General features: G+C 42.8%; 2 protein-coding genes across 3 annotated transcripts in view; both read right to left on the reverse strand.

Moving 5' to 3' along the window:
* The window catches only part of GMEB2 (glucocorticoid modulatory element binding protein 2), a 31,895-nt gene extending 29,977 nt beyond the window's left edge, over positions 1-1,918 (reverse strand). For both annotated transcript variants that reach the window (XM_075276925.1, XM_075276924.1), the window contains exon 1: positions 1,785-1,918. The gene's annotated coding sequence lies outside the window, so the exon portion shown is untranslated. The remainder of the gene's footprint in view (positions 1-1,784) is intronic.
* A 13,431-nt stretch (positions 1,919-15,349) lies between these two features.
* The window catches only part of STMN3 (stathmin 3), a 32,122-nt gene continuing 22,582 nt past the window's right edge, over positions 15,350-24,889 (reverse strand). The window contains exons 2-5 of the mRNA XM_075276950.1: positions 18,059-18,154; positions 17,806-17,981; positions 16,093-16,284; positions 15,350-15,687 (exon numbers count right to left, since the gene is read on the reverse strand). Of these exons, the coding sequence (XP_075133051.1) occupies positions 15,628-15,687; positions 16,093-16,284; positions 17,806-17,981; positions 18,059-18,154 (524 nt within the window). The 3' untranslated portion in view covers positions 15,350-15,627. The remainder of the gene's footprint in view (positions 15,688-16,092; positions 16,285-17,805; positions 17,982-18,058; positions 18,155-24,889) is intronic.

Here is a 24,889-nt window from a genome sequence, read left to right on the forward strand (position 1 = left end):
GGAGAGTCACTGGTGGAGAAGGACCTGGGTGTAGTTGTAGCTCATAGGTTAGATTACAGCATGCAATGTCAATCAGCTGCTTCTAAGGCAAGCAGGATATTGAGGCCTCATTCACATCTGCATTGGTATTCCGTCCGGGAAGTCTGCATGAGGACTTCCCCCAAACGGAATATCGAACGCAACAGCAAGCAGCGTTCCAGTGAAAGCACACGGACCCCATAGATTATAATGCTGCTATATAGTGCTTGCCACCAGATCTCCGCAGGGATCATGCGTACAGGAAAGTAGTTTACAATCTACTTTCCTGTCCGCACGATTTGTGCAGGCAGCGCACAGCAAGCACACTGACCCCATTATAGTCTATGGGGTGTGTGTGCTTTTACTGCACCCATGTGGACTCCCCGAACGGAATACAGAACGCAGATGTGAACGAAGGGTAACATGTATGGACTCACGAAACAAGGATGTCATATTACCACTTGCTACAGCCTGTTTGGACTATACAGTTCAGTTCTGGGCACCAGTACATAGAAAGGATGTCCTAGAATTAGGAAAGGTCACAAGAGGGCCTCAGTTATGAGAAGAGAGTAAGCTAAGGACCCACGTAGACTGCCACAGCCAAAAATCACTGCGGGAAGAAACACAGCAGAAACCCATTGAAGATTTTTCGGCAGTACTTTTCACAGAAAACCTGCAGTTTTTCTTTGCAGACTTTCTGCCTCAATTATACCTATAGACAAACCGCCAGCGTTTCCGTATAATTAACTTGCTGTGATTTCCAAAAACCTGACGGTTTAGTCTGGAGAAGAGAGGTTTATGGAGAGATATGATAAACCTGTATAAATATATAAATAGCCCATAAAAAATATGGGGAAACGTTCCATGCAAAATACCATCAAAAAACAAGGAGGCATTCCCTTTGTCTGGGAAGGACTGGGAATCTATGAAGTCACAGCTTCAAAAAAAAAAAAAAAATTCGATGTCTTCTTACAGTAAAATAGGATTGATACTTAAGGAAATGTATAGAATGTCCCATCCACTGATTGAACTTGATGGACTTTTTTTTAACCCTACTATGTCAAAATGGACTAAGATTTTTGTTTCTTAAGAAACTACTGTACTAATAGATTAAAGATGTGGAAGGAAAATATTGACTAGAAGTATGTTAGGAACCTATAGGATATCCTATAAAAGACGTCACATTATGGCCACCTGAACAAGGGCCTGGACTGCAATAGATGCAATGTCCCTACAATATGCAGTAAATATGGGGGCACATCTGAGAAATATATATATATATATATATATATATATATATATATATATATATATATATATTACCACAATGGCTTATAACTAAACAGGCTGGACTTTTCAGTAGTGTGTCTATGGATGAACCACAAGTCTCAGAAACCAACAATAAGGAGGTTACGATTTCCTTGAAGCAAGCTAGAAAGAGTTGTGAGAAGAGGCTGCCATTGAAACACAGATCTAGCGCATTCCCCTGAGTAAGGGGGCTGGCTTATGGGGTACACCGCCCAGTCACCCCACAAATTTTAGGGCGCCCCTTAGATAGCGCACATGTTGCCATGGCGACGGCCAAACCCCACTCCCCGGGCTCCTGTGCGGAAGCTGACGCTTATAACGCGGCCTCGTACGCAGCCTCCTCCTCCCCCCGGCGCCGCCGTGAGCACGGCCCGCCGTCACGTCCTGACGCTCCGCAGGGACCCGGTGCGTGATGAGGGGGAGGGGTGTGGACTCCCCATGTCGTAGGCGGCACTTACCTGCTCTCCGATGATCCAGGGCTTCGGCGCCGCTTGCTGCCCCGGGGTTTCCGCCGGTTATTGGGCGGTTTCGGGGATGCGGGCGGGGGTAAAGTGAGAAGGCCGCGCTCGTTCACGTCTCCGGGGAGAAAAGGAGGGGGTTTTGCGCGCTCATGTGAAGACTTCAAATATGGCCGGCCGGAGATACTATAGCGCATGCGTGAATTATTTGACTTTGGACGCTAGGTGGCGTTGGTCTTCAGTTAGCGCTGAGCTTTTATACTCCGCAATATACGATTCTAGACACTAGGTGACGCTGTACCTGTTTTTGGCTCTTGTCTGGTAACTCGGAAGCAAAATTGTAGTTTTGATACTGAGTAGCGTTTTGGTTTGTTTGGGGTTTGTTTTGTTTTGTTTTTTTTTGGTTTTTTTTTGCTCAGATTATCGTCTTGCAAGGTTGTGTAACCCCTTCCTGTCGGAGACAGTTTTTTATTTTTTTTTTCACTTCCTGGCTTCCAAACCCTGCAATTTCTCTTAACTTTTTCTGTTTAGAGGGGAATTTGAAGGGAAGAAGGTGAAAAAAAACATTCTGGCACCTGTAAGGGGGCATTCACACGGAGTAACGCCGGGCATGTATCACAGCCGTACACGCCGGCGTTACGGCAGACTGCCGAACACTTCCCATTCACTTCAATAGGAGCGCTCATAACAGCGGCGTTTACGAGCGCTCCCATTGAAGTGAATGGGAAGTGTTCGGCAGTCTGCCGTAACGCCGGCGTGTACGGCTATGATACATGCCCGGCGTTACTCCGTGTGAATGCCCCCTAAGTTTTATATATTTTAGAGCACTGCCATCTTTAAAGACTCAGCTTTTTGCCGTACTATTATGGTGTATGTCGGAAGAGGGTTAAAGATAAAAAATCTCATGATCTACAGTCATGGCCAAAAGTTTTGAGAATGCCACAAATCTTCTATTTTTACATGATCTGCTGCCCTCTGGTTTTTCTGTGTGTTTGTCAGATGTTTTTATCACATACAGAAATAGAATTGCAATCATATTATGAGTAACAAAAGCTTATACTGACAGAATGAGTTAATGCAGCAAGTCAATATTTGCAGTGTTGACCCTTCTTCTTCAGGACCTCTGCAATTCTCCCTGGCATGCTCTCAAGCAACTTCTGGACCAAATCCTGACTGATAGCAGTCCATTCTTGCACAATCAATGCTTGCATTTTGTCAGAATTTGTAGGTTTTTGTTTGTCCACCCGTCTCTTTATTAAACTGTAATTTTTATTGAAAGGATTTTTGTAAAATACAATACAACACAAGAGTTGAGAACCTAAAAAACATGAATGTGAAGCAATGCATATAACGTCAAATAGACTGGAAGTGTATACACAGCACAAAAACTTGAGAGTAGAAATGAGGGGGTGGGGGAGGAAGGGAAGGAGTCAGAGACCATTCAAAATACAGTATGCGTCCCAAGATGACCATATAGCCTGGAACGCCTCAACAGTATGATTAAGTGTGGCTGTGTCCACCCGTCTCTTGATGATTGACCACAAGTTCTCAATGGGATTAAGATATGGGGAGTTTCCAGGCCATGGACCCAAAATCTCTATGTTTTGTTCCCTGAGCCATTTAGTTATCACCTTTGCTTTATGGCAAGGTGCTCCATTATGCTGGAAAAGGCATTGTTGATCGCCAAACTGCTCTTGGACGGTTGGGAGAAGTTGATCTTGGAGGACATTCTGGTACCATTCTTTATTCATGGCTGTGTTTTTAGGCAAGACTGTGAGAGAGCCAATTCCCTTGGCTGAGAAGCAACCCCCACACTTGAAGTTCTTGATGATGCGATAGATTGTTGACTGAGGTGCAATCTTTCTAGCTGCGATACTCTTCCCTGTTAGGCCATTTTTGTGCAGTGCAATGATGACTGCACGTGTTTCTTTAGAGATAACCATGGTTAACAGAAGAGAAACAATGATGCCAAGCACTAGCCTCCTTTTAAAGTGTCCAGTGGTGTCATTCTTACTTAATCATGACAGATTGAGCTCCAGCCCTGTCCTCATCAACACCCACACCTGTGTTAATGGAGCAAACACTGAAATGATGTTAGCTGGTCCTTTTAAGGCAGGGCTGCAATGATGTTGAAATGTGTTTTGGGGGATAAAGTTCATTTTCTAGACAAATATTGACTTTGCAAGTAATTGCTGTTAAGCTGATCACTCTTTATAACATTCTGGAGTATATGCAAATTGCCATTAGAACAACTGAAGCAGTAGACTTTGTAACAATTAATATTTGTATCATTCTCAAAACTTATGGCCATGACTGTACAAGCCAGTTTTCCTTCTCTTGGGAGAAAAATTCCTTTACTATAAATCTCGTAGCTATAACCTGTAATTTTGTTCTACTCCAGAGCAGGGCTGCTTTAACAAAAGGGAAATTGTTGCTCTTGCACGAGGTACTGTGACAGAAGGATTCCTTCTCAGTGAGACAGTAGCAGTGGATCCCAATTTAATATACTGTATATACTCGAGTATACGCTTGAGTTTTTCAGCACAGTTTTTGTGCTGAAAAAGTCCGCCTCGGCTTATACTTGAGTCATTACGGTACTTCTGCTAGCAGGCCTGGAACGCAGCCTCCGCTCCCTTGCTCTTCAGACCGTAGCAGTAGGGGTGTGGCGATGCTGCGGGCCCCGGTGTCTGTATGCCGGGTTTGTAACTATAATGGCGCTGCTGTGCTGCAGAGTGGCCACCATAGCAACCGGCATCTCTGCTGTAACTCTTACAGCGGTAATGCTAGAGCTATTGCCTGCGAGCAGAGATCGCTAGCTCCAGTATCTTCGCTGTAAGATTTACAGCGGAGATGTCCTCCCCCCAAAAAAAAAAGTGTAAAATGAGCCTTGTGGCCGGCCCCCATACCTTTAAAGTTGCAGGCCAGCTCCTGCGTGGTGAGGTCGCACTAGCCGACCTGTTCCGATGACAGCCGGGAGCCTAATGAAGGCTCCCAGGCCTGTCATAGCAATATTGCTAATGCGGCTGGTCTATGACCATCCGCAATAGTAATGTATAGAATCTCCCATAGACGGCAATACTCTTGTATTGCCGTCTATGGGACTTGCAATCAAATGATTGCAGGTTCAAGTCCCCTGAAAAAAAAGCTTTAAAAAAATAAAATAAATAAAAGTTCTAAATCACTCCTTTCCCTAGACTACATATAAGGATGGGTTCACACCAGCACCTGATCTCCGTTATGCAGTTTTCCATTTTCTGTCGGCAGAGTCTGCTGGTGAGTGTCTTCTGCTCTCTGCAGCGAAACCGTTTTTTGTTTTGTTTTGTTTTTTTACCGGACACAAAGTCCTGCATGTCCGACTTTGTGTCCGGTTAAAAAAAACCTGGTTTTGCCGCGGAGAGCAGAGGACCCATGAATGGGTTTGAAAACTGCCTGCCGGTTTCCGTCTCCTGCCCAGTTTCTTGGGCAGGAAACAGAAACCTGCATAATGGAGATCGTGCGCTGGTGTGAACCCGCCCTCAAAGTAGAAAATTACTGTGAAACACATACACATTAGGTATCCCTGTGTCTGAAAGTTCCCGGTCTACTGAATATAGGGTATCTGCAGTGCTCCTATCCTGTCAGGAAAGGATTAATAGGAGCACTGCAGATATCCTATATTCAGCCAGGCTGAGTTCCAAGTGGGGGGGCGGGGGGAAATCCCAGTCTTCAAGCTCAGGGAAGGAGCAGAAAGACAACCAAAACACCCCCTCCCCTTCCCTAGCACCCAGCATCTACTGCACCCAAAAATTCTGGCCATTTTAATTTTTGAAATTTTCCAGTAGCTGCTGCATTTCCCCCCCCCCCCCCCCCCCTCGACTTATACTCAAGTAAATAAGTTTTCCCATTTTTTTGTGGTAAAATTTGGGGCCTCGGCTTATATTCAGGTCGGCTTATACTCGAGTATATACGGTAATCATAATTCATTTTATTTATATAGTGCCAACATATTCTGCAGCACTGTACAATTTTTAATGATTGCGCCATATTCTACCATTATATTGAACTCTATCAGCTTCGTGCTCCACAGTTCAGGCCTTGACTATTCCAGTTTGAGGCGCATTGAGTATTGAGATATGGACAACCCTACAGCCGAATCCAGCTAGCAGCATGGTGGGAAAGGAGCTATGTGGGTAAGGACACTATTACTGTGTTAGGGCACAAAGGGACGTGGTAGAAATAGGTGGAGGAAAAGGGGACATGCGCAGGGATAAGGCAAAATTCGATTCAATAATTTGCTACAGTGCATTATGCATGCCTCCACACTAATCCATCTTTGTGTCCTGTGAAAGTTAGGAGGTATGTCTGTGGTGGGGGTGGCCACTGAGCCCACCAATGTTTTAAACCAGTCCTGCTCCAACGAGACATCTAAGTCCTTCTCTTTGAATGATTTTAGCTTGACAATGTCACCTGGTAGAAAGTTCCATAGTCTCATTGCTCTTACAGTAAAGAACCCATCATCTGTGTCAGTGTAGAAACCTTCTTTCTTTAAATCATAGATGTAGAGGATTTCCTGCTATACTGTTCCATGAAAGGTTCACATATGGCTTTGGTCACTGCCTTTGACACTACTTTGTTTTTCATGTGCATAGTATACACTCACCGGCCACTTTATTAGGTACACCTGTCCAACTGCTCGTTAACACTTAATTTCTAATCAGCCAATCACATGGCGGCAACTCAGTGCATTTAGGCATGTAGACATGGTCAAGACAATCTCCTGCAGTTCAAACCGAGCATCAGTATGGGGAAGAAAGGTGATTTGAGTGCCTTTGAACGTGGCATGGTTGTTGGTGCCAGAAGGGCTGGTCTGAGTATTTCAGAAACTGCTGATCTACTGGGATTTTCACGCACAACCATCTCTAGGGTTTACAGAGAATGGTCCGAAAAAGAAAAAACATCCAGTGAGAGGCAGTTCTGTGGGCGGAAATGCGTTGTTGATGCCAGAGGTCAGAGGAGAATGGCCAGACTGGTTTGAGCTGATAGAAAGGCAACAGTGACTCAAATAGCCACCCGTTACAACCAAGGTAGCCAGAAGAGCATCTCTGAACGCACAGTACGTCGAACTTTGAGGCAGATGGGCTACAGCAGCAGAAGACCACACCAGGTGCCACTCCTTTCAGCTAAGAACAGGAAACTGAGGCTACAATTTGCACAAGCTCATCGAAATTGGACAATTGAAGATTGGAAAAACGTTGCCTGGTCTGATGAGTCTCGATTTCTGCTGCAACGTTCGGATGGTAGGGTCAGAATTTGGCGTCAACAACATGAAAGCATGGATCCATCCTGCCTTGTATCAACGGTTCAGGCTGGTGGTGGTGGTGTCATGGTGTGGGGAATATTTTCTTGGCACTCTTTGGGCCCCTTGGTACCAATTGAGCATCGTTGCAACGCCAAAGCCTACCTGAGTATTGTTGCTGACCATGTCCATCCCTTTATGACCACAATGTTCCCAACATCTGATGGCTACTTTCAGCAGGATAATGCGCCATGTCATAAAGCTGGAATCATCTCAGACTGGTTTCTTGAACATGACAATGAGTTCACTGTACTCCAATGGCCTCCACAGTCACCAGATCTCAATCCAATAGAGCATCTTTGGGATGTGGTGGAACGGGAGATTCGCATCATGGATGTGCAGCCGACAAATCTGCGGCAACTGTGTGATGCCATCATGTCAATATGGACCAAAATCTCTGAGGAATGCTTCCAGCACCTTGTTGAATCTATGCCACAAAGAATTGAGGCAGTTCTGAAGGCAAAAGGGGGTCCAACCCGTTACTAGCATGGTGTACCTAATAAAGAGGCCGGTGAGTGTAATGTCCCCACAGTAGGTATAGCATTATACTTCCTCAGTGGCCCTCGCGTAGTTTAATGCTCCCTTAGTGACCCCACACTGGCACGGAACTCTCTGAGGATCTGAAAAAAGAATTGTTGCCCTACATAAAGATGGTCTAGGCTAAGAAGATTGTTCGGGAGTATTTAACATACAAGTAATTAAAATAGTATTTAAAATACTTGTCAGGTATTTGTATTTTGTAATTAAAATACTTTTAGGAAGTTTTTTCCATATTTTAATTATTGTCTAAATTCAAATACCCCTCCCTCACCGCACTTAAAAAAAAAAACAGCGAGAGTCATGTCATCACTCTCATATCTCGTACGAGGTGCGATGAGAGGAGGGAAAATTCCAGCAACGCAAGTCCGCCTTGTAGTGAAGCGTGATTTATTTTTAGTTTTTAATCATCTCGATCGCGTAATCCATTCCGTAAAATTACTTCAAAAATGGAGGAAAATCATAATACCAGTGAAGGGGATGCAACCGACAATGATTCAGATCTCGAAGACCCACATCTCCCTGCAATTTTGGACGGAACTGTTTTTAAAATTAACAGGACTAAATCCGCAGGGGCAGGACAAAAAGTGTCTGCTTACTGCAAGGCCTGTCCAAACAAGTTACGGGTCAAATAAACTCAACGTCCAACTTCCTTAAGCACTTAAGGGTAAGTTATTTAATTACATCATGGTTTGGTTTTTATTTTACAAATCCCAAAGCAAATTTTTAAAACTGGATGTACGGTTTAGGGGTGCGTGAGTTGAAAGTGATAAAAGCCTTTTTCTTTTTTGGACCATTTATTTTTTACCACACTATTAAAAATGAAAATAAAAAGCCAATTTTAAATTAAAAATGAAATATAATTATATAAAAAAAAAATATCCTTTTTAAAACAAGTAAAATACGTTCAAAGAATTTTCTCACGTGTCCCGAGATTCACGAGAATTGACGGGAATCTCGCCCACGCTGTGTTATATATATAAGATAAGATAATCGTTTAATAGTCCTACATTGGGGAAATTCCAGCATATTACAGCAGCATAGTAATACAGGTACAGGATAATACACAGTAATATAATATAGACGTAGGCACACATATGCTGAGAAGGGAAAATATACTACGAGTCCATAGCATCTAAGGAAAAACTGAAGAGAAAGAAGGAAGACTTCATGGTCATCGTCATAATCATTAGTTCTCTGTGCGGAGTGATCTACACTTGGTTTGATGTAGATTATACAGCCTGGTCATGGTTGGAAGGAAGGACCTGCGATGGTGCTCCTTCTCACACTTGGGGTGAAGCAGACGGTCACTTACAGTGCTGCTAAGTCCCATCAAGGTCCCATACATGGGGTGGGATTTGTTCTCCTGCATGGAGGTCAGCACAGACAGTATCCTTCTGTCACCTACCACCTGTACTGGGTCCAAGGGGCTCCCAGGACAGAAGTCTATTTCTGTCCCTGGTTGATATACTGCTCCCCCAGCAGGCCAGACCGAAAAAGATGGCTGAACCAACCACAGAGTTGAAGAAGGCCCTAAGAAGTGTCCCCTGGACTCCGAAGGCCCTCAGCCTCCTGAGTAGGTAGAGTCTGCTGTGGCCCTTTCTGTGCAGTGCCTCCAGGTGATCAGCCCAGTCTAGTTTATTATTGAGGATCACACCCAGGTACTTATAGGTCCTGACTATCTCAATACATGTTCCTTGGATCTCCACCAGGGTTGGAGCACCTCTCCGTTTACTAAAGTCCACCACCATCTCCTTGGTCTTCCCAGCATTAATCCTGAGCTGGTTCTGCTGGCATCATTCAACAAAATCCCGGTTTAAGTCTCTGTATTCTCTATCGTCGCCATCAGTGATAAGGCCTACTATAGCAGAGTCATCAGAGTACTTCTGTAAGTAACAGCTGGAGGAGTTGTGCCTAAAGTCAGCAGTGTACAGTGTGAAGAGAAATGGGGCAAGAACTGTACTTTGTGGTGCCCCCGTACTACAGATCACAGTGTCAGACACACAGTCCTGGGCTCTCACATACTGTGGGCAGTTTGTCAGGTAGTCTAGGATCCAGTTGGACAGGTGATGGCCCACACCACCAAGGTTCAGCTTTTCCCTCAGTAGCCCTGGTTGAATGGTGTTGAACGCACTGGAGAAATCAAAGAACATTATTCTCACAGTGTTCCCGGGTTTCTCTAGATGAGAAAGAGCTCTATGAAGAAGGTGAATGATGGCGTCATCTACCCCAATGCCCGGCCAATAGGCAAACTGGAGGGGGTCCAGAGCAGAGCTCACTAGGGGGCGTAGGTGTGTCAGGACCAGTCTCTCTAGGACCTTCATCAGGTGGAATGTCAGTGCTACAGGTCGGTAGTCATTGTAGCCCATCGGGTTGGGTTTCTTTGGGACTGGTACCACACAAGATGTTTTCCACAGTCGAGGTACCACTCCCAGTTTTAGACTCATATTGTACATGTGCATAATAATGCCACCTAGCTGGTCACTGCACAATTTAAGAACTCTTGCGCTTATACCATCAGGTCCTCCGGCCTTGTCTGGTTTAATCTTCTTGATTTCCCTACACACCTGAGATTCCTGCAGGATCAGATAGTCAGATTGCAGTTGACCGCAGGTCGGTGGGGGTTGGGTCTTGGTGTGTGAGGAGAGGGGGGTTGTCTGACATGCTGGTGAAGGGAGCATTGGTGTGGAGTCGACTCTATTGAAGAATAGATTAAGCTCGATAAGCCACTTCCTGTCCCCTCTTATCTGATGACCTGCCCTTTGTTTGTGCCCAGATATAGCCTTAAGGCTATCCCACACCTCCGAGATTCTACCCTCCCCCATCTGCGCTATATATTACGCTAACTTAACATAAATAATGTATAATAACTTTTCGAGTTTTGAAAATAAACTTAGTTCTTTTTCCATTTAGCCTATGTTCAATTGTTCCATTTATTGTTTTTATTAAATTTTTTGTTTACATTTTTCAAGTTTTTTAGTATTTTTAAAATACTTTTGAAGCAGTATTTCTATTTAAAATACTTCGGGATGAAAGTATTTAGTATGTGTATTTAAAATACTTTCCCAAAGTATTTTCCCAAACACTGAAGAAGATTGCCAACATCCTGAAACTGAGCTGTAGCACGGCGACCAAGACCTTACAGCAGTTTAACAAGGATCCACTGTGAACTGACCTTGCCAATGGTCAACCTGAGGTTGAGTGTCCATGCTCCGTGTCCTATCTAGAGTTTGTTTGCAAAATAGAGGTGTGAGGGCTGACAGCATTGTTACAGAAATCAAAGGGCTCAGTGCTCAGACCATACCGGATCAAATTGGTTTGCATGACTGTCATCCCAGAAGGAAGCCGTTTCTAAAGATGATGTGCAAGAAAGACAGTTTGTTGAACACAAGTAGGACTAAGTGCCTGGATTACTGGAACCATGTTGTGTGGTCTTATGAGAGCAAGATAAAATTATTTGGTTCAGATTGTGTTAATCGTGTGTAGTGGTAACCAGGTGAATAGTATATAGACGTGTCTTTAAAATTCTATCTAGATGGCATAGGACCCCCACATGGCTCTGCGCTAGAGGCTTAGCCACTTCAGACGTTTGCTGGAGATGTAAGTCTGAAGAGGGCACCCCAGCACACATTTGGTGGTCCTGCAGTATGATAGTACCTTTTTGGACAGAGGTCCAACAAACTCTCCGAATAATAAACTCGAAACCCTTGACGCTGACACCCTCATTTGTGCTGCTGTCGCTTCCCCAACAGGAGCTTACTCCTAAGAAATCAGATCTTACCACCCTCCTAGTTGAAACAGCAAAAGCTGTAATTCCCCACTATTGGCTTCAACCCATTACACCCCCCATTGATCACTGGGTTGAAAAAACCCATCAGATAGCACGATTTGAAGAATTACTAAGCTGGTCGAGAGGCACTCATAACAAATTCCTAAAAATTTGGTCACCTTGGTTAACACACCATGGCACTAATCTAAATTCTGATATGTGATCTAGGATGGACGCTACCCCAAACCCCAATCTTGCTCCCCCCCATCCCCTCCCTCTCCCCCCCCCTCTTCTTGCCTCCCCTACGCTCCCTGTACACCCTAAATCCTCATATTCCTGCTTACACTCATCTCTTCTCCTCTGCCTCCTCCCCCCCTTCTTAGCCTCATAAACTCTCATCCTCGGTACTTACTCTTGTCTTCATATGCTCTTTCTTACATATCTCAACTTTATCTCTCTTTTCTTTGTCTTCGTCACCTTCCTCTTGAGAGACTAAATCGGCCATGTCTGTATTACCACACCTCAATTTCTAATATGGCCCTCAGGACTATAGCTACATCTACAACTGTGCCTTAATCACACCTTCTGTCTGCCCACCTGCTTGGCCTTTAGGTCAAGCACATGACTGTTCTTCGATCCCATGACCTGTAGTCATGGGAAATATTTCTATGATTACGAGATGTGTTTCAAATACGTTCTTTTGCCTTTTTGAAGTTATATGATGTAATCAATACTACGCATTGTTGTTTGCATTTAAATAATTGTATATAATGTTAAAATTCAATAAAAAAAAGACTTACAAAAAAAAACAAAAACGTGTCTTATCTACAGTCAAGCATGGTAGTGTGGGGCTGCATGAGTGCTGTAGCTGTGTGTTCATTGAGGGAACCTTGAATGTCAATATGTCTACATATCTGGCAACCGAAACGCAGGCAGCAATCAGGCCTTAACCAACCTCCGCATTTGAAAGATGGAGTCAAAATTGAAAATGCCCGCAGGGCCCATTTTCCAAAACTGGCAGATGTCACTTAATGTGGTAATAGCTTTGGGATGCTTTACCCAAGTGATTTGTAAATTGTTTGTGACACATTCTACTTCATGCTACTGGTAAACTTTGGTTGATTATTTTTTGTATTTATTTATGGCAAAAATAGTAAATTTGGTGAAAGTTGGAAAAATTGGCAATTTTCAAAATGTGAAATGCTCTGTTTTTTTTGTCATACAACCGAAATTAGTTAACAAATATTATTTATCATATCTATACTTTGTGTGTTTGCATCATCATTTAATCGTCTTTGAATTTATTTTGGACGTTTGCAAATCTAAAAATAATTTTCCAAATTTATAAGAAAATTTCCCAAACCCATTCTTTTAGGGACCACTTAAATTCTGAAGGGGATTTTAAAAGACCTATGCATTGGAAGCATCTATAAACCATCGCATTAAAAAAAAAAAAAAAAAAAAAAAAAAAAAAAACAGCACCTCTCATAATTTAGAACAACTACTCTTTTTCTCATTTCACATGAATTAAAACAGAATGGAGGTGAAATTTAGACTTTTTTTTTCCCAATTATGTGCTAATTTTACATATTTACAAGTGGTGGAAGAATAAAATGCATCCCACAATTTGCTATGCAATTTCTCCTAAGCTCACAAATACCCCATAGGTGATAGTAAACTGTTATTTGGGCCCATAGCAGGGAGTCGAAGGGAAGGCGCACCACTGGCTGCTATATTCATGTAGTATATACAGGTTGTCTGTCTACGTAGAAGCATAGGTTTACAGCCTATAAAATCAATCCTGCTATAGACAGTCACAACAGCTGGAAGAATAAGCAGACCTGAGGTCACAGATCACACCCTGGGCTACCATAGAAGCCCTTAGGTACTACCTAGGCATTGGGAGTGGTTGATCTGGAGGGCAGCATTTCGGAAAATCTCTTTGATTCCACAGCATTCCCATGTACATAATCAGATCTATATTTGTAGATAATTAAAAGGCAAACATTTTTGCAAATATAAGTAATTAAAAATTCTGCAGAGTTTTAAAGATTTTCTAACTTTCTTAGTGGTCACAGTCTGTTATCTTGATCGGTTGCCAATGGTTACGTCCACTAATGCAGAAACTTTCTATGGTCTGGGACTTGTCAGGAACCCAGCTATGATTTTCTTATTGTAGCCGGGTTATCAGGCAGGGACACTACAAGTATCAGAAGATATCATGGTCACAATAAGGAAATCATGGCTGATTTTCTGACCTTAGAAAGTTCCTGCATTCATGGTCGTATCCCCTGGCAACCGATCAAGACAACAACTTGCAACCACAAGATATTTAGAGAAAATCTTTAAAACTCTGCAAAATGTTTAACTTTTAATTGTCTACAAATTTAAAACTAATTATGTACCTGGGAATACCCCTTTAACTCTGACCATAGGTATTACAGTAGGTGGTAAGTTTAATTGATACATTATGCACAAGGACCTGTGTTACAGTTGTTGGTAACTGTATCTGACACCTTCCCCCTTTATGGCACCCGCTCAGTTTCTAGGTTGGTGCCATTGTCATAATGTAATAGCATGTAATGGTAGGGACCTTCTGTCACTCCGTCATGTACAATTACATCATTGTTCTGCAAGGGGTTATAACATGCTTCCTTGTTTGTTTGGTTTTTTGTTAAAGCGCTGTACATTGCCTATTCGGCAGAATGTTTGTTGAATAGTGTTGGATTTTAATGATCTAATATTGGTGGTCTATCCTAAGGATAAGTCATCAATATTATAGTCTCAAAAAACCCCTTTTAATTCCAGTGTAATTTGCCTACTTCTCCAGAAGGTGGAGCTCCTTTGACTGACATTTCATTTTTCCAGTTTCTCCACATCATCCTATTTTACAGTCTCGGTCAATCTTAGGCCACTGAAGGGTAAGGTCACATAATGGGTTTTGCACAGGGTCCCATATTGCAAACTCTGCTATGGAAGCCTTCATGCTGTCAGCAGAAAGACTTCTTATTTCCTTTCACTTCCATGGGAAGTTTGGGCAGAATCCTTGAAGGTTGGGAAGGACAGCTTTTTCACTAGACTATTGTTTAAGCTAGAGGAGAAAGAGGTATCCAATTGAAATGAATGAGAGGCAGGTTTGGGTTTTTTTTGCATCAGATGCCTCTGCAAAAATCCCACCATGTGAACCGGCTCTAACTGCAAGGTCCCTACGCATTTTAATTTCTAACTGAACTTACATCTAAAGATACTCACCCAACAGAACTGATTAGTATCCCGCAAAGTCAGGAATCTGACAGGGACGTTCAAACATGACTCACGTTTGCTGGACAAATAGCATTATGGCTCTGACCTTTCCTTATAGATATTGATGCCAAGTTAAAGCACCTGTATTGCCTATGGGTGCAGTCTATCTGGCATGGTTAAGGGGGCACTCTGGCGTGTGCCATTCATAGGTGAACTGTCTTTCACTCATTATTGCCTAATACACATATATTCTTTGATATTACTTATTGGTGTAACTGTGGCTGGTAATAACCATGCAGGCTCTATGGATGACTGTTGATGGAGACGCTTGCTATTCACGGAGGTAATCCTGCTGTCACTATTCTAGGGGCACTGTGTTTGACCATATTCATTGATGCATTTTTTCTGTCACTTTGATAGGGTTTTTAAGACAGGCTTCTTGTATACCATCTGTGATATCAGTCCACTAAATAGCCTTTCCCTTTGGCTGCCAGCTTGGCACATATGCCTCTGCCACCTTGTGTTCCCTGACTGCTTACAAAAAAAGAAGATTCCATTCTCTAAGGCTCACTTAGTGGATCTTGTGTTCAGGTTTTATACAGCATAGGTCATGTCCTTGAGACTGGTCCCCTGTAAATTTTTGATTTGTTATGTTTATCACACAATGAACTGGACACCAAATGGTCGAACAATTGTAATTTATATGGTTTAAAAATAAAATATGCAAGGGGCATAATTCTCTGGAAGAATCTGCAGACGTGCGAACCATATGGCATAACCTTATGAACCTCTTATTTCCACGGCGACTGGGTCATGACAGTGACAGATCAGGAGGTATGGGGGGAATCAGACGGGGATTGTGATATGAAGTGACAAATGAAATGTACATAAAATAGATTTGTTTGCTGTTGTTTTTTTTCTGGAGCTGGCTCGGAAGTCTACATCGGTATCAGCAGCTTCTATCCGGACATCTCCTCCCGCTGCTCCTTGTTCCTGCGGACCTCTGCTGCATGAAGTTCCTGGAATGACAGAACAAGTCACCCTAAAGTTAGGATGCTGATAGGTAAGGACCACTTGAGTGAGTTAGGCTTAGTTACCATTCCCTGACAGCAAGGAGAGATACTGGAGACAGTTTAAAGAAGAAAAAAAATTCACATTTCTAATGGCTACCACTCTAAGCTCTGTGCTGAGCTAGTACAGTATAGTGCGCAGGTTGGAAGTGTAGTGTGGGTGATACAGCACTTCATCAGACTACATTGCCTAGCATGGAGGCTGTGTTTCCTATGATGCACAGCAGAGCTGAACAGACACTGTACCAGCAAGGAAGGCAGAAAGATGTGCGAGCCTGATGAGATTTCTAGTAGAAAACAGAATAATGAAACAGAAATACTTTTCTCAATCACCACATTAGGGTAAACCTTTACCTTTTCACGGAGACGCTCCCTGAGAGCTGCCAAGTGGGCATCACGTATCTCCTTGCTCAGCTCCATCTTGTAATTGAGTTTTTCCTCAGCCATTCGGCTGAAGTTGTTATTATCTTCTATTGCCCTGTGCAGAACATCCTTCTCATGTTCCCGTTTTTCAGCAAGCTGTTTCAGCACCTGAGCTTCCTGAGTCTGGGAAAGAAAAGACAAGTCACTTGGTAGACAAAAGTGCAACTGCTAAACTTATATAACAGATGATGCCTACATGAGACCAACATGGCCCATCACTATATCTACAAGAAGATACATAACTTATACTCACGGTACATATATCATTATATACCAGGTGATGTGCTGGTTACACCAGTACAATTCATATCACTATATAGAAGAGAAATTCATAGAAGAAAATGTCTAACTTATACCAGCTGTACACTATAAACTAATAGATGTAATGTAATCTATAGCAGTGGTTCTCAACCTTGCAGTATGTGTACCCCTGGAGATACTCTACGCTATCCCCAGGGAAACACACTGCAGTGACAGCTACCATCCCTCACAATGGTAGTTCATAGGGTTTGTCATCCACAAAATACTCTGAGAGTCTCTTCAGACCCTCAGAGTATAATTAGCAGAGAACCAGGGAAGGGGGGAGTAACTGTAACAAACAATGTTATTCTGTATTATGGTGCAGGACCCCAGCCTCTTCAAGCCTCCCAAGTAGTGTCACATGGACTATATGGCATATTGACAGTATGTGTCATTACACCACATGACTGCAGAGGCCTAATAACAGACTTCAGAGGTCCTTGATGTCACTTGGTAGGTTGAAGAGGATTGAAACCCATGCTGAGGCCCAGGGAAGGTGAATAACATTATTTGTTGTGTTTACTTGACTCCATACTATTCTACTCTGAAAAGACCCAAAAGTATAATAGTAGTTCATGGGTAGTGAACCTGAAATTTCTAGAAAATTCCTATGTATGTGTGGGGGGGGGTTGTTTGCTTTTTTATCATTGTATTAACATAGTGGTCCATCTGGGACATTACATTGTGTGGGGGCTGCTACGAGACTGTTACAGGGATCTTTGAAGAACGAATAGGGATGGGTGGCTGCACTTTCTGAACAGCCTGTACCCCACTGTTCTCTTAATCCACGCTGGGGTTATGTAATGAATGCAATTTACCACATACTCTTTAAACATCACTGAGTGTGGGGACAAGTTTATTATATGTGGGGACTATTTTATTGTATATGGGGGTCGTTATGTTACATGAGGGGTATTGAAGGGGCTATTCTAATGAGAGTGAGGACATTATACTACATGCGGGGGTGCTCACCGGGCCATTATGCTACATGTGGGAACATTAATGAAGGCTACAAATGAAGCCTTATTTTATTAGCATTTATAAGTGATCGCTATTTTGAGGGTATTCAGTTGGGTCTTTTTCTAACTAGAGGGTACTTTGCATGAAAAAGCTGATGACCACTGATTTGTACCATCTGTATATAGGTAATTAGATTCCAGAAAGATACCAATATTAGATCAGCACGATCTATGTCACGTATCCAAAAATATGTATAACTTACATCAGCTTCAAAGTTATATTTCTATAACAGAGAGTGCCAAGGCTATTACAGTATGATATATCTTGGGTATTTCATTAAATCCATGGAAGAATTAAATTAAGACTGTCGCATGCAAAATGTACCTTCCTCCGCTCCTCAGCAGCCTCCAGCCTCTTCTGCAATTCTTCCAAGGAAACCTCCCTTTTCCTGGGAGAGATGGCCAGTGGAGGACCATCTGGAGACAAGTCTGAAGGAGATTTCAAGATCACCTCAAAACTCTGACCTGACGCCCTCTTATTGAGCTGCTTAACCTCCATGTCTGTGGACACACAAGACCATTATCATTATCTTTTCACTACCTTATCCTTTATCAGAAAGTATGGGAATTTTTCTAACCTTCATACTCATAGATTGTCTTGGGATGAGGCTGCGAGTAAAAGCAGGAGCAAATCAGAGATAACATCGACAGCTCCTTCATCTTCTCTTTGTAGGCTGCAAGAGATAAGGGGTGATTTAGCAACTTGAACTAATACATTATAACAAACTCTCAGCTATCTTAGCAAGACTAGTTTAAGATAGGAAAGAAGAAAACCCAATGTAACTGTTTAGAACACAGAGGACTGTATAGATCAGCACATTGTACCAGATTAGCTGTGGAAGCAGGACTAAGTCAGTGAAGGCAAGGACTGACCTAAGAGAATTATTGACTCAGGAATTGTCTAAACCAGTGTTTCTGACTGACACCCCAGTTGACAATCAATAGTCTAAATTGACAGTGGGGAAGATTGCAGCAGAGGCTCCAGTGTATGGAAACATGGCTTTTTTGTTGCAGATTGTGCTGTGTTTTTTTTTTTTGAGCCAGAACTAAGAATGGCTACAAAAATATAAATTAAGCTCTTATACTTCTACGTTTTGCTCAATTCACTCCTGGCTTTCGCTAAAAAAACACAGTAAAATCTGCAACAAAAAAGCAACTTGGGGCATTAGCCTAATAAATTAGACAGTGAAATCTTAGGCTTAGGTCCCACATTGCGGAAAAGCTGCTCTTTTGTTGTACAGTAGATTCTTCAGCGATTTTTTTTTTTTTTTTTTTTTTTTTTGAGCCAAAGCCAGGAGTAGATTTAACAGGAGGGGAAAGTATACATGCTTCCTTTACAGTGGCTTGCAAAAGTATACATAGCCCTTGAACTGTTTCACATTTTATCATCTTACAACCACAAACTTAAGTGTATTTTATTGAGATTTTGAGTGATAGATCAACACAAAGTAGAAGATAATTGTGAAGTGGAAAGAAAATGATACATGGTTTTCAAAATTTTAATCAAATAAATGTGACGTGGAAAAGTATTCAGCCCCCCTATATCAATACTTTGTAGAACCACCTTTCGTTGCAATTACATCTGCGAGTCTTTTGGGCTCTGTCTCTACTAGCTTTGCAGATGTAGAGTCTGAAATTTTTACCTATTCTTCTTTGTAAAATAGCTCAAGTTTAGCCAGTCTGGATGGAAAGCGTCTGTGAGCAGCAATTTCATTTTTTGCCACAGATGCTCAATGGGATTTAGGTCTGGAATTTGACTGAGCCATTCTAACACATGCATGTTCTTTGATCTAAACCATTCCTCTGTAGCTCTAGCTGTATGTTTAGGGTCATTGTCTTGCTGGAAGGTGAATCTACTTCCCAGTCTCAAGTCTTTTGCAGCCTCCAACAGGTTTTCTTCCAGGATTGCCCTTTATTTAACTCCATCCATCTTCCCATCAACTCTGACCAGATTCCCTGTCCTTGCTGAAGAAAAGCCTCCCCACAGCATGATGCTGCCACCACCATGTTTCACAGTGGGATGAGCAGTGTTACTTTTCTGCCACAGATAGCGTTTTGTATTTAGGCCAAAAAGTTCAACTTTGGTCTCATCTAACCAGACCACCTTCTTCTACATGCTTTCTGTGTCCCCTATATGGCTTGTGGCAAACTGCAAATGGCACTTCTTATGTCAACAATGGTTTTCTTCTTGCCCCTCTTCTATAAAGGTCAGATTTGTGGAGTGCACAACTTATAGTTTTCCTGTGGACAGATTCTCCCATCTAAGCTGTGCATTTCTTCAGCTCCTCCAGGGTGATCATGGGCCTCTTGGCTGCTCCTCTGACCAGTGCTTTCCTTGCTCGATCTGTCAATTTAGGTGGACGACCATGTCTTGGTAGGTTTGCAGTTGTAGAATACATTTTCCATTTTTGGATGATGGATTGAACAGTGCTCCTTGGGATGCTCAAAGTTTGGGATATATTTTTATAACCTAACCCTGCTTAACGCTTCTCCACAACTTTATCTCTGACCTGTCTGGTGAGTTCCTTGGTCTTCATGATGGTGTTTGTTCGCTAGTTCTCTAACAAACCACTGAGGCTTTCCCAGAACAGGTGTATTTATACTGAGACTAAATTACACACAGCTGGACACAATTAATTAAGTGACTTCTGAAGGCAATCAATTGCACTGGATTTTATAGAGGGGTATCAGAGTACAGGGGGCTGAATATTTCTGCACATCACACTTTTCAGATTTTCATTTGATTAAAATTTTGTAAACCATGTATAATTTTTTTACATTTCCCAATTATGTGCTACTTTTTGTTGGTCTATCACTAAAAATGTCAATAAAATATGTTTACGTTTGGGGTTGTAAGGTGACAAAATGTGAAAAAGTTCAAGGGGTACTTTTGCAAGCCACTGTATGTTTCCCATTCCTTTTCAAACCACTGCAACAACAAAAAACAAACAGCTGGCATATCTTTAGACATGTTTGTCTGTCTTCACAACACATATTACTTGACTTAGTTTATGCTAAAACAATTGTTTTAAGGCATGTGATTGGCTGACCATACATCTCAGAGTATTTTCCAAGATACCAAGAAATGGAGTCCAACAGGAATCCATGCAGCCTGTAGACCAGAGAAGCAGAGGTAATAAAGGGGTAAATAACCTTCTGTTATTTTAACATGCCCCTTCTAAGCACTTTTATGCTATGGCCCCTCGTTGCGGAAATGCAAATTTTTTTGTTACAGATTTTGCTGCGTTTTATGAGCCAAACCTAGCAAAAGGAATGGGAAATATCCAGGAAGTATTTATACTTTTCCCTTCTACTCAATCCACTCCTGGCTTTGACTCCAAAAATTGCAGAAAAATCTGCACCAAAAAAGCAGCTTTTCCGCGAAAAGAGGCTCAGATTTTTCTGGAGGTAGAAAACAGTGGCTGTATTTCGCTATGAGTAAGGGACACTAAAAATTTAGTCCCAAAACACGTCAGCGGTTCTTGGTTTTACTTCACATTTTTTCTACCTTTTTTCACTATGTCTTGCTGTTAAACCGTTGTATGTATTCACCCACCTGGGGTGAGTCCTCTTAAAAGAATGAAATAAAGTTTTGGATTTTAACCTCCTCTGTGCTGCGGATCCTTCAAACTTTGTTTGAACCCCCTTCATGGAATTTTTTTCATCGTTGTGCTCCAAGAGGTCAAGGAGAACAGGGTCGTGCACCATAGGAGGACAAGTTGACGGAAGACAGGTGAGCTACTTCTCTAATTTTCCTTAAAATATTGTAGGTAGAAAACCTCTTTATAGGGAGTCTGTCAGTAGGAAAATTGGTATCAAACTAATGACAGTAACTTTCAGGAAGACTTCTACAATTTCATAAATATGTTTTTTCTTATTCTGCATTGCAGCTCCATTTTCTTGACAATGTATGTTTTATTTTTAGGCAAATTAGCTGAAAAGGGGCTTAAGGCCGGGGCTCCACGGGATGTAAACGCCGCAATTTGCCTGTAGCGGAGACGTTGCGGGAAAAATCGCAGCGTTTTACAGTGCAAGCAAAGGGGATAGGATTCATGCGAATCCCATGCCCACTTTGCGGAAAAAAACGCAGCGCGGACACGCTGCGATTTGCAAAGTCGTTGCGGCTTTGCAAATCGCAGCATGTCAATTATATCTACCGAAACGCCAGAAGCTTTCCCGTAGATATAATGTTAAGAGAAAGCCTGCAGAGGAAAACTCTGTGAACTTTCTCTTAAAAGCGCTGCAGAAAGAACCACAATGCGTTCACGCAGCGGTTCTTTCCGCAGCGCTTTAGCTCCGCGATTACGGCCCGTGGGGCCTTAGCCTTAGGGATGTTTCTTCTCCTGCCAGGCCTTTGTTCTCTGCTCTAGATACCTGCCTCCTAACTGCAAACAAAGAGTGACAAAGTGGGAGATGTTATTCAAACCGTGGAAGGTGAAGCTGGGTTGAAGTTAGGGGCGATTATCTAGAGCAGGGGTGCTCACACTTTTTCAGCGTGTGAGCTACTTTATTAGCTGACCAAGGCAAAAGATCTACTAGGGCGGGCCTGTGGGTTGGGCCGGGGTGGGCCTATGGGCAGAACCAGGCTGGCGTGTGGGCGGGCCAGGCATGTGGGCGGGGCCGGGTGGAGCGTGAGAGCAGGAGACAGCGGCGTTCTTTGGCCGCCCAGGGATCCCCAGTGTCTGTTTGTTCACAGCGCAGGCTGAGAGTTATCTCTGGACACCGGCAGGCTGAGGCTGCCGCAGCCCCGCCTGCCAGTGTCCGGAGATGACTCTCAGCCGGCACCTTGAACAAACAGACACTGGGGATCCCTGCATCCCGCGATCGACCCATATGTCCTTTGCGATCTACCAGTAGATCACGATCGACATATTGGGCACCCCTGATCTAGAGCAGAAATTAAAGCCCCAACAGGAGAAGAAATGCGATAAAGCCATTTTCAGCCAAGAATAAAACACTGATTTTCATGAAAATGGAGCTGCAATGTAGAATAATAAAGACATTTTTGTAAAATGTAGGAACTCTCATTAGTTTCATATTGACTTTCCTGCTGACAGACTCCCTTTAAGTATTGTGTAGCTCCCTGAGGATTGCTTATCCTGCATGAACAAGACAAACTGACAGGCAGGAACTTACCAAAGGGCACTATTTGGCTCACACTGGATTGTCTAGACTGAACTGTGTGAACAGGTAAATAAGGAAAAGAATTAACCCATTGTTAATTCAGTGTTTAGCTGAGAAAGTTGTGCAGTCTAGTACATTGGAGGAGACCAGGCTTGGACCCACCCACAGAGGAACGGGTAAATCCCCAGTGGGCACTGCACCAGGATGCTCACTGCACTACATAGAGATAGGCAGCGTATAAGTCAACAAGCCTATGTTCATAATAAACTTGGTAGAATATTTTAACAAACTACCAAGTTTATTATTATATGGATGGTGGCTGATATGACAACTATACACAGAGACAGCCAAAGCAGGATCCTCAATTCTGTTGCTGTGCCCTCTTAATGTCTCCATGAGGGCCTCAATTACCAGATTGCAGTGTCTTGCATCATGTGGCTACGAGTGTCAGCACAGTTTTAGAAATTTGCACATGGTTTAGGTAATACATGCAAGCACACAGTAGACCCCTGAATTAATTTTTCAAGTGGCCCCCAACCAACACGTAAGAGTCTAGTGTGAGAAAGACTAGGTCAAAGAAAATAAGAAGCTGACATGGCGGCACTGTTTGTCTCAGGGCTTTGCCTAGTCTGGCACAATGTAGAAAAAGCTGTGTGAATAGGTCTTGGATCAGGACTAGGAATGATAAGTGTGTCTGTGAAGAGAGCTGGTTTGTATGTGTGCTATGCTGCTATCCCAAAATATTGAGATCCTGAACCAGAACCAGTATAAAGAGGGGCACTGTATGTATTATTCATTGCCATGCACATGATTTTAGTATGTGGGCATAACATGTGAAAAGCCCTAGGCCCAGAAGGACAAGACTGGAACCAGAGCTGCTCTTTTGGACCGGGTGAGGGCAGCTCCTTTGTATTTTTTTTTCTAATGCATGTGTGTAATCTACAGGGCTGTAACAAAGTTTCTGTTCTTAACATAGAAAGTACAGTACAGCAGAATATATATATATATATATATATATATATATATATATACACACACACACACACACACACACACACATATTAATTGTGCTTGGTATGACAGCTCTCTTGAAGGAGACTGAGGAGACCATATGACTAATGAACATGACTTCACTGGTCTGAGAAGTAGAAGAAGCACCACTGCAGCTTCAAGCAGCTGATGTGTGGGGGTGCCAGGTGGAGGACCCCCCACAATCTGTTATTAGGTCATTAGAAGATGTCAACAGTATTAAGTCTTATAAAACCCCTTTAAATATATATATATATATATATATATATATATATATATATATACATATACATTGTAGGCAGGCAGTGGGAATGGTTGTGGAGGGGAGATATATTCCATTGAGATGGCTCCTCTCCACTTGGTGAGGGATGAATCCATGTCCAGGTTTTGGGGTTTGTTTGTAGACCCGGGCCCGATGCTCTATCCCAGGGTTTGGTAATAGCAGCAGTGGGAGCCTTAAACCCTGTCCAACAGTTGGGTGTGTCTCTGACTTTCATTGTTGCTGCTGCTATTGAGAGCTGAGGACCCAAACCCAGTATAGCTGTGGAGAACCAGAAGGGCCAGCCTGCTAAGTTTATGGACTACATTGCTTTGTGGCTGAAGTAAGCCTTTTCTTTTCCTTTGTTGCTGAAGAAAGCTGTTTATGTTGAACTTTGTGAATTTGCTCCTAATAAACCGAACATCCGTTGAACCTGAAGACCAAGCTTCACGTGTGTTTTACTTGCCTAACAACCAGCCCCAAGCACCCGCTTTTACATACACAGCTGAAACGGCTATCTTCAATGGCTTGTTGCGCCAAATAGCCACACTTGCCTGCCCGCGTCCTCCACCATATGTAAAAGCGGGTGCTTGGGGCTGGTTGTTAGGCAAGTAAAACACACGTGAAGCTTGGTCTTCAGGTTCAACGGATGTTCGGTTTATTAGGAGCAAATTCACAAAGTTCAACATAAACAGCTTTCTTCAGCAACAAAGGAAAAGAAAAGGCTTACTTCAGCCACAAGGCAATGCAGTCCATAAACTTAGCAGGCTGGCCCTTCTGGTTCTCCACAGCTATACTGGGTTTGGGTCCTCAACTCTCAATAGCAGCAGCAACAATGAAAGTCAGAAACACACCCAACTGTTGGACAGGGTTTAAGGCTCCCACTGCTGCTATTACCAAACCCTGGGATAGAGCATCGGGCCCGGGTCTACAAACAAACCCCAAAACCTGGACATGGATTCGTCCCTCACCAAGTGGAGAGGAGCCATCTCAATGT

This window comes from Leptodactylus fuscus, chromosome 6, assembly GCF_031893055.1.
Source record: "Leptodactylus fuscus isolate aLepFus1 chromosome 6, aLepFus1.hap2, whole genome shotgun sequence".
Classification (NCBI taxonomy): Eukaryota; Metazoa; Chordata; class Amphibia; order Anura; family Leptodactylidae; genus Leptodactylus; species Leptodactylus fuscus.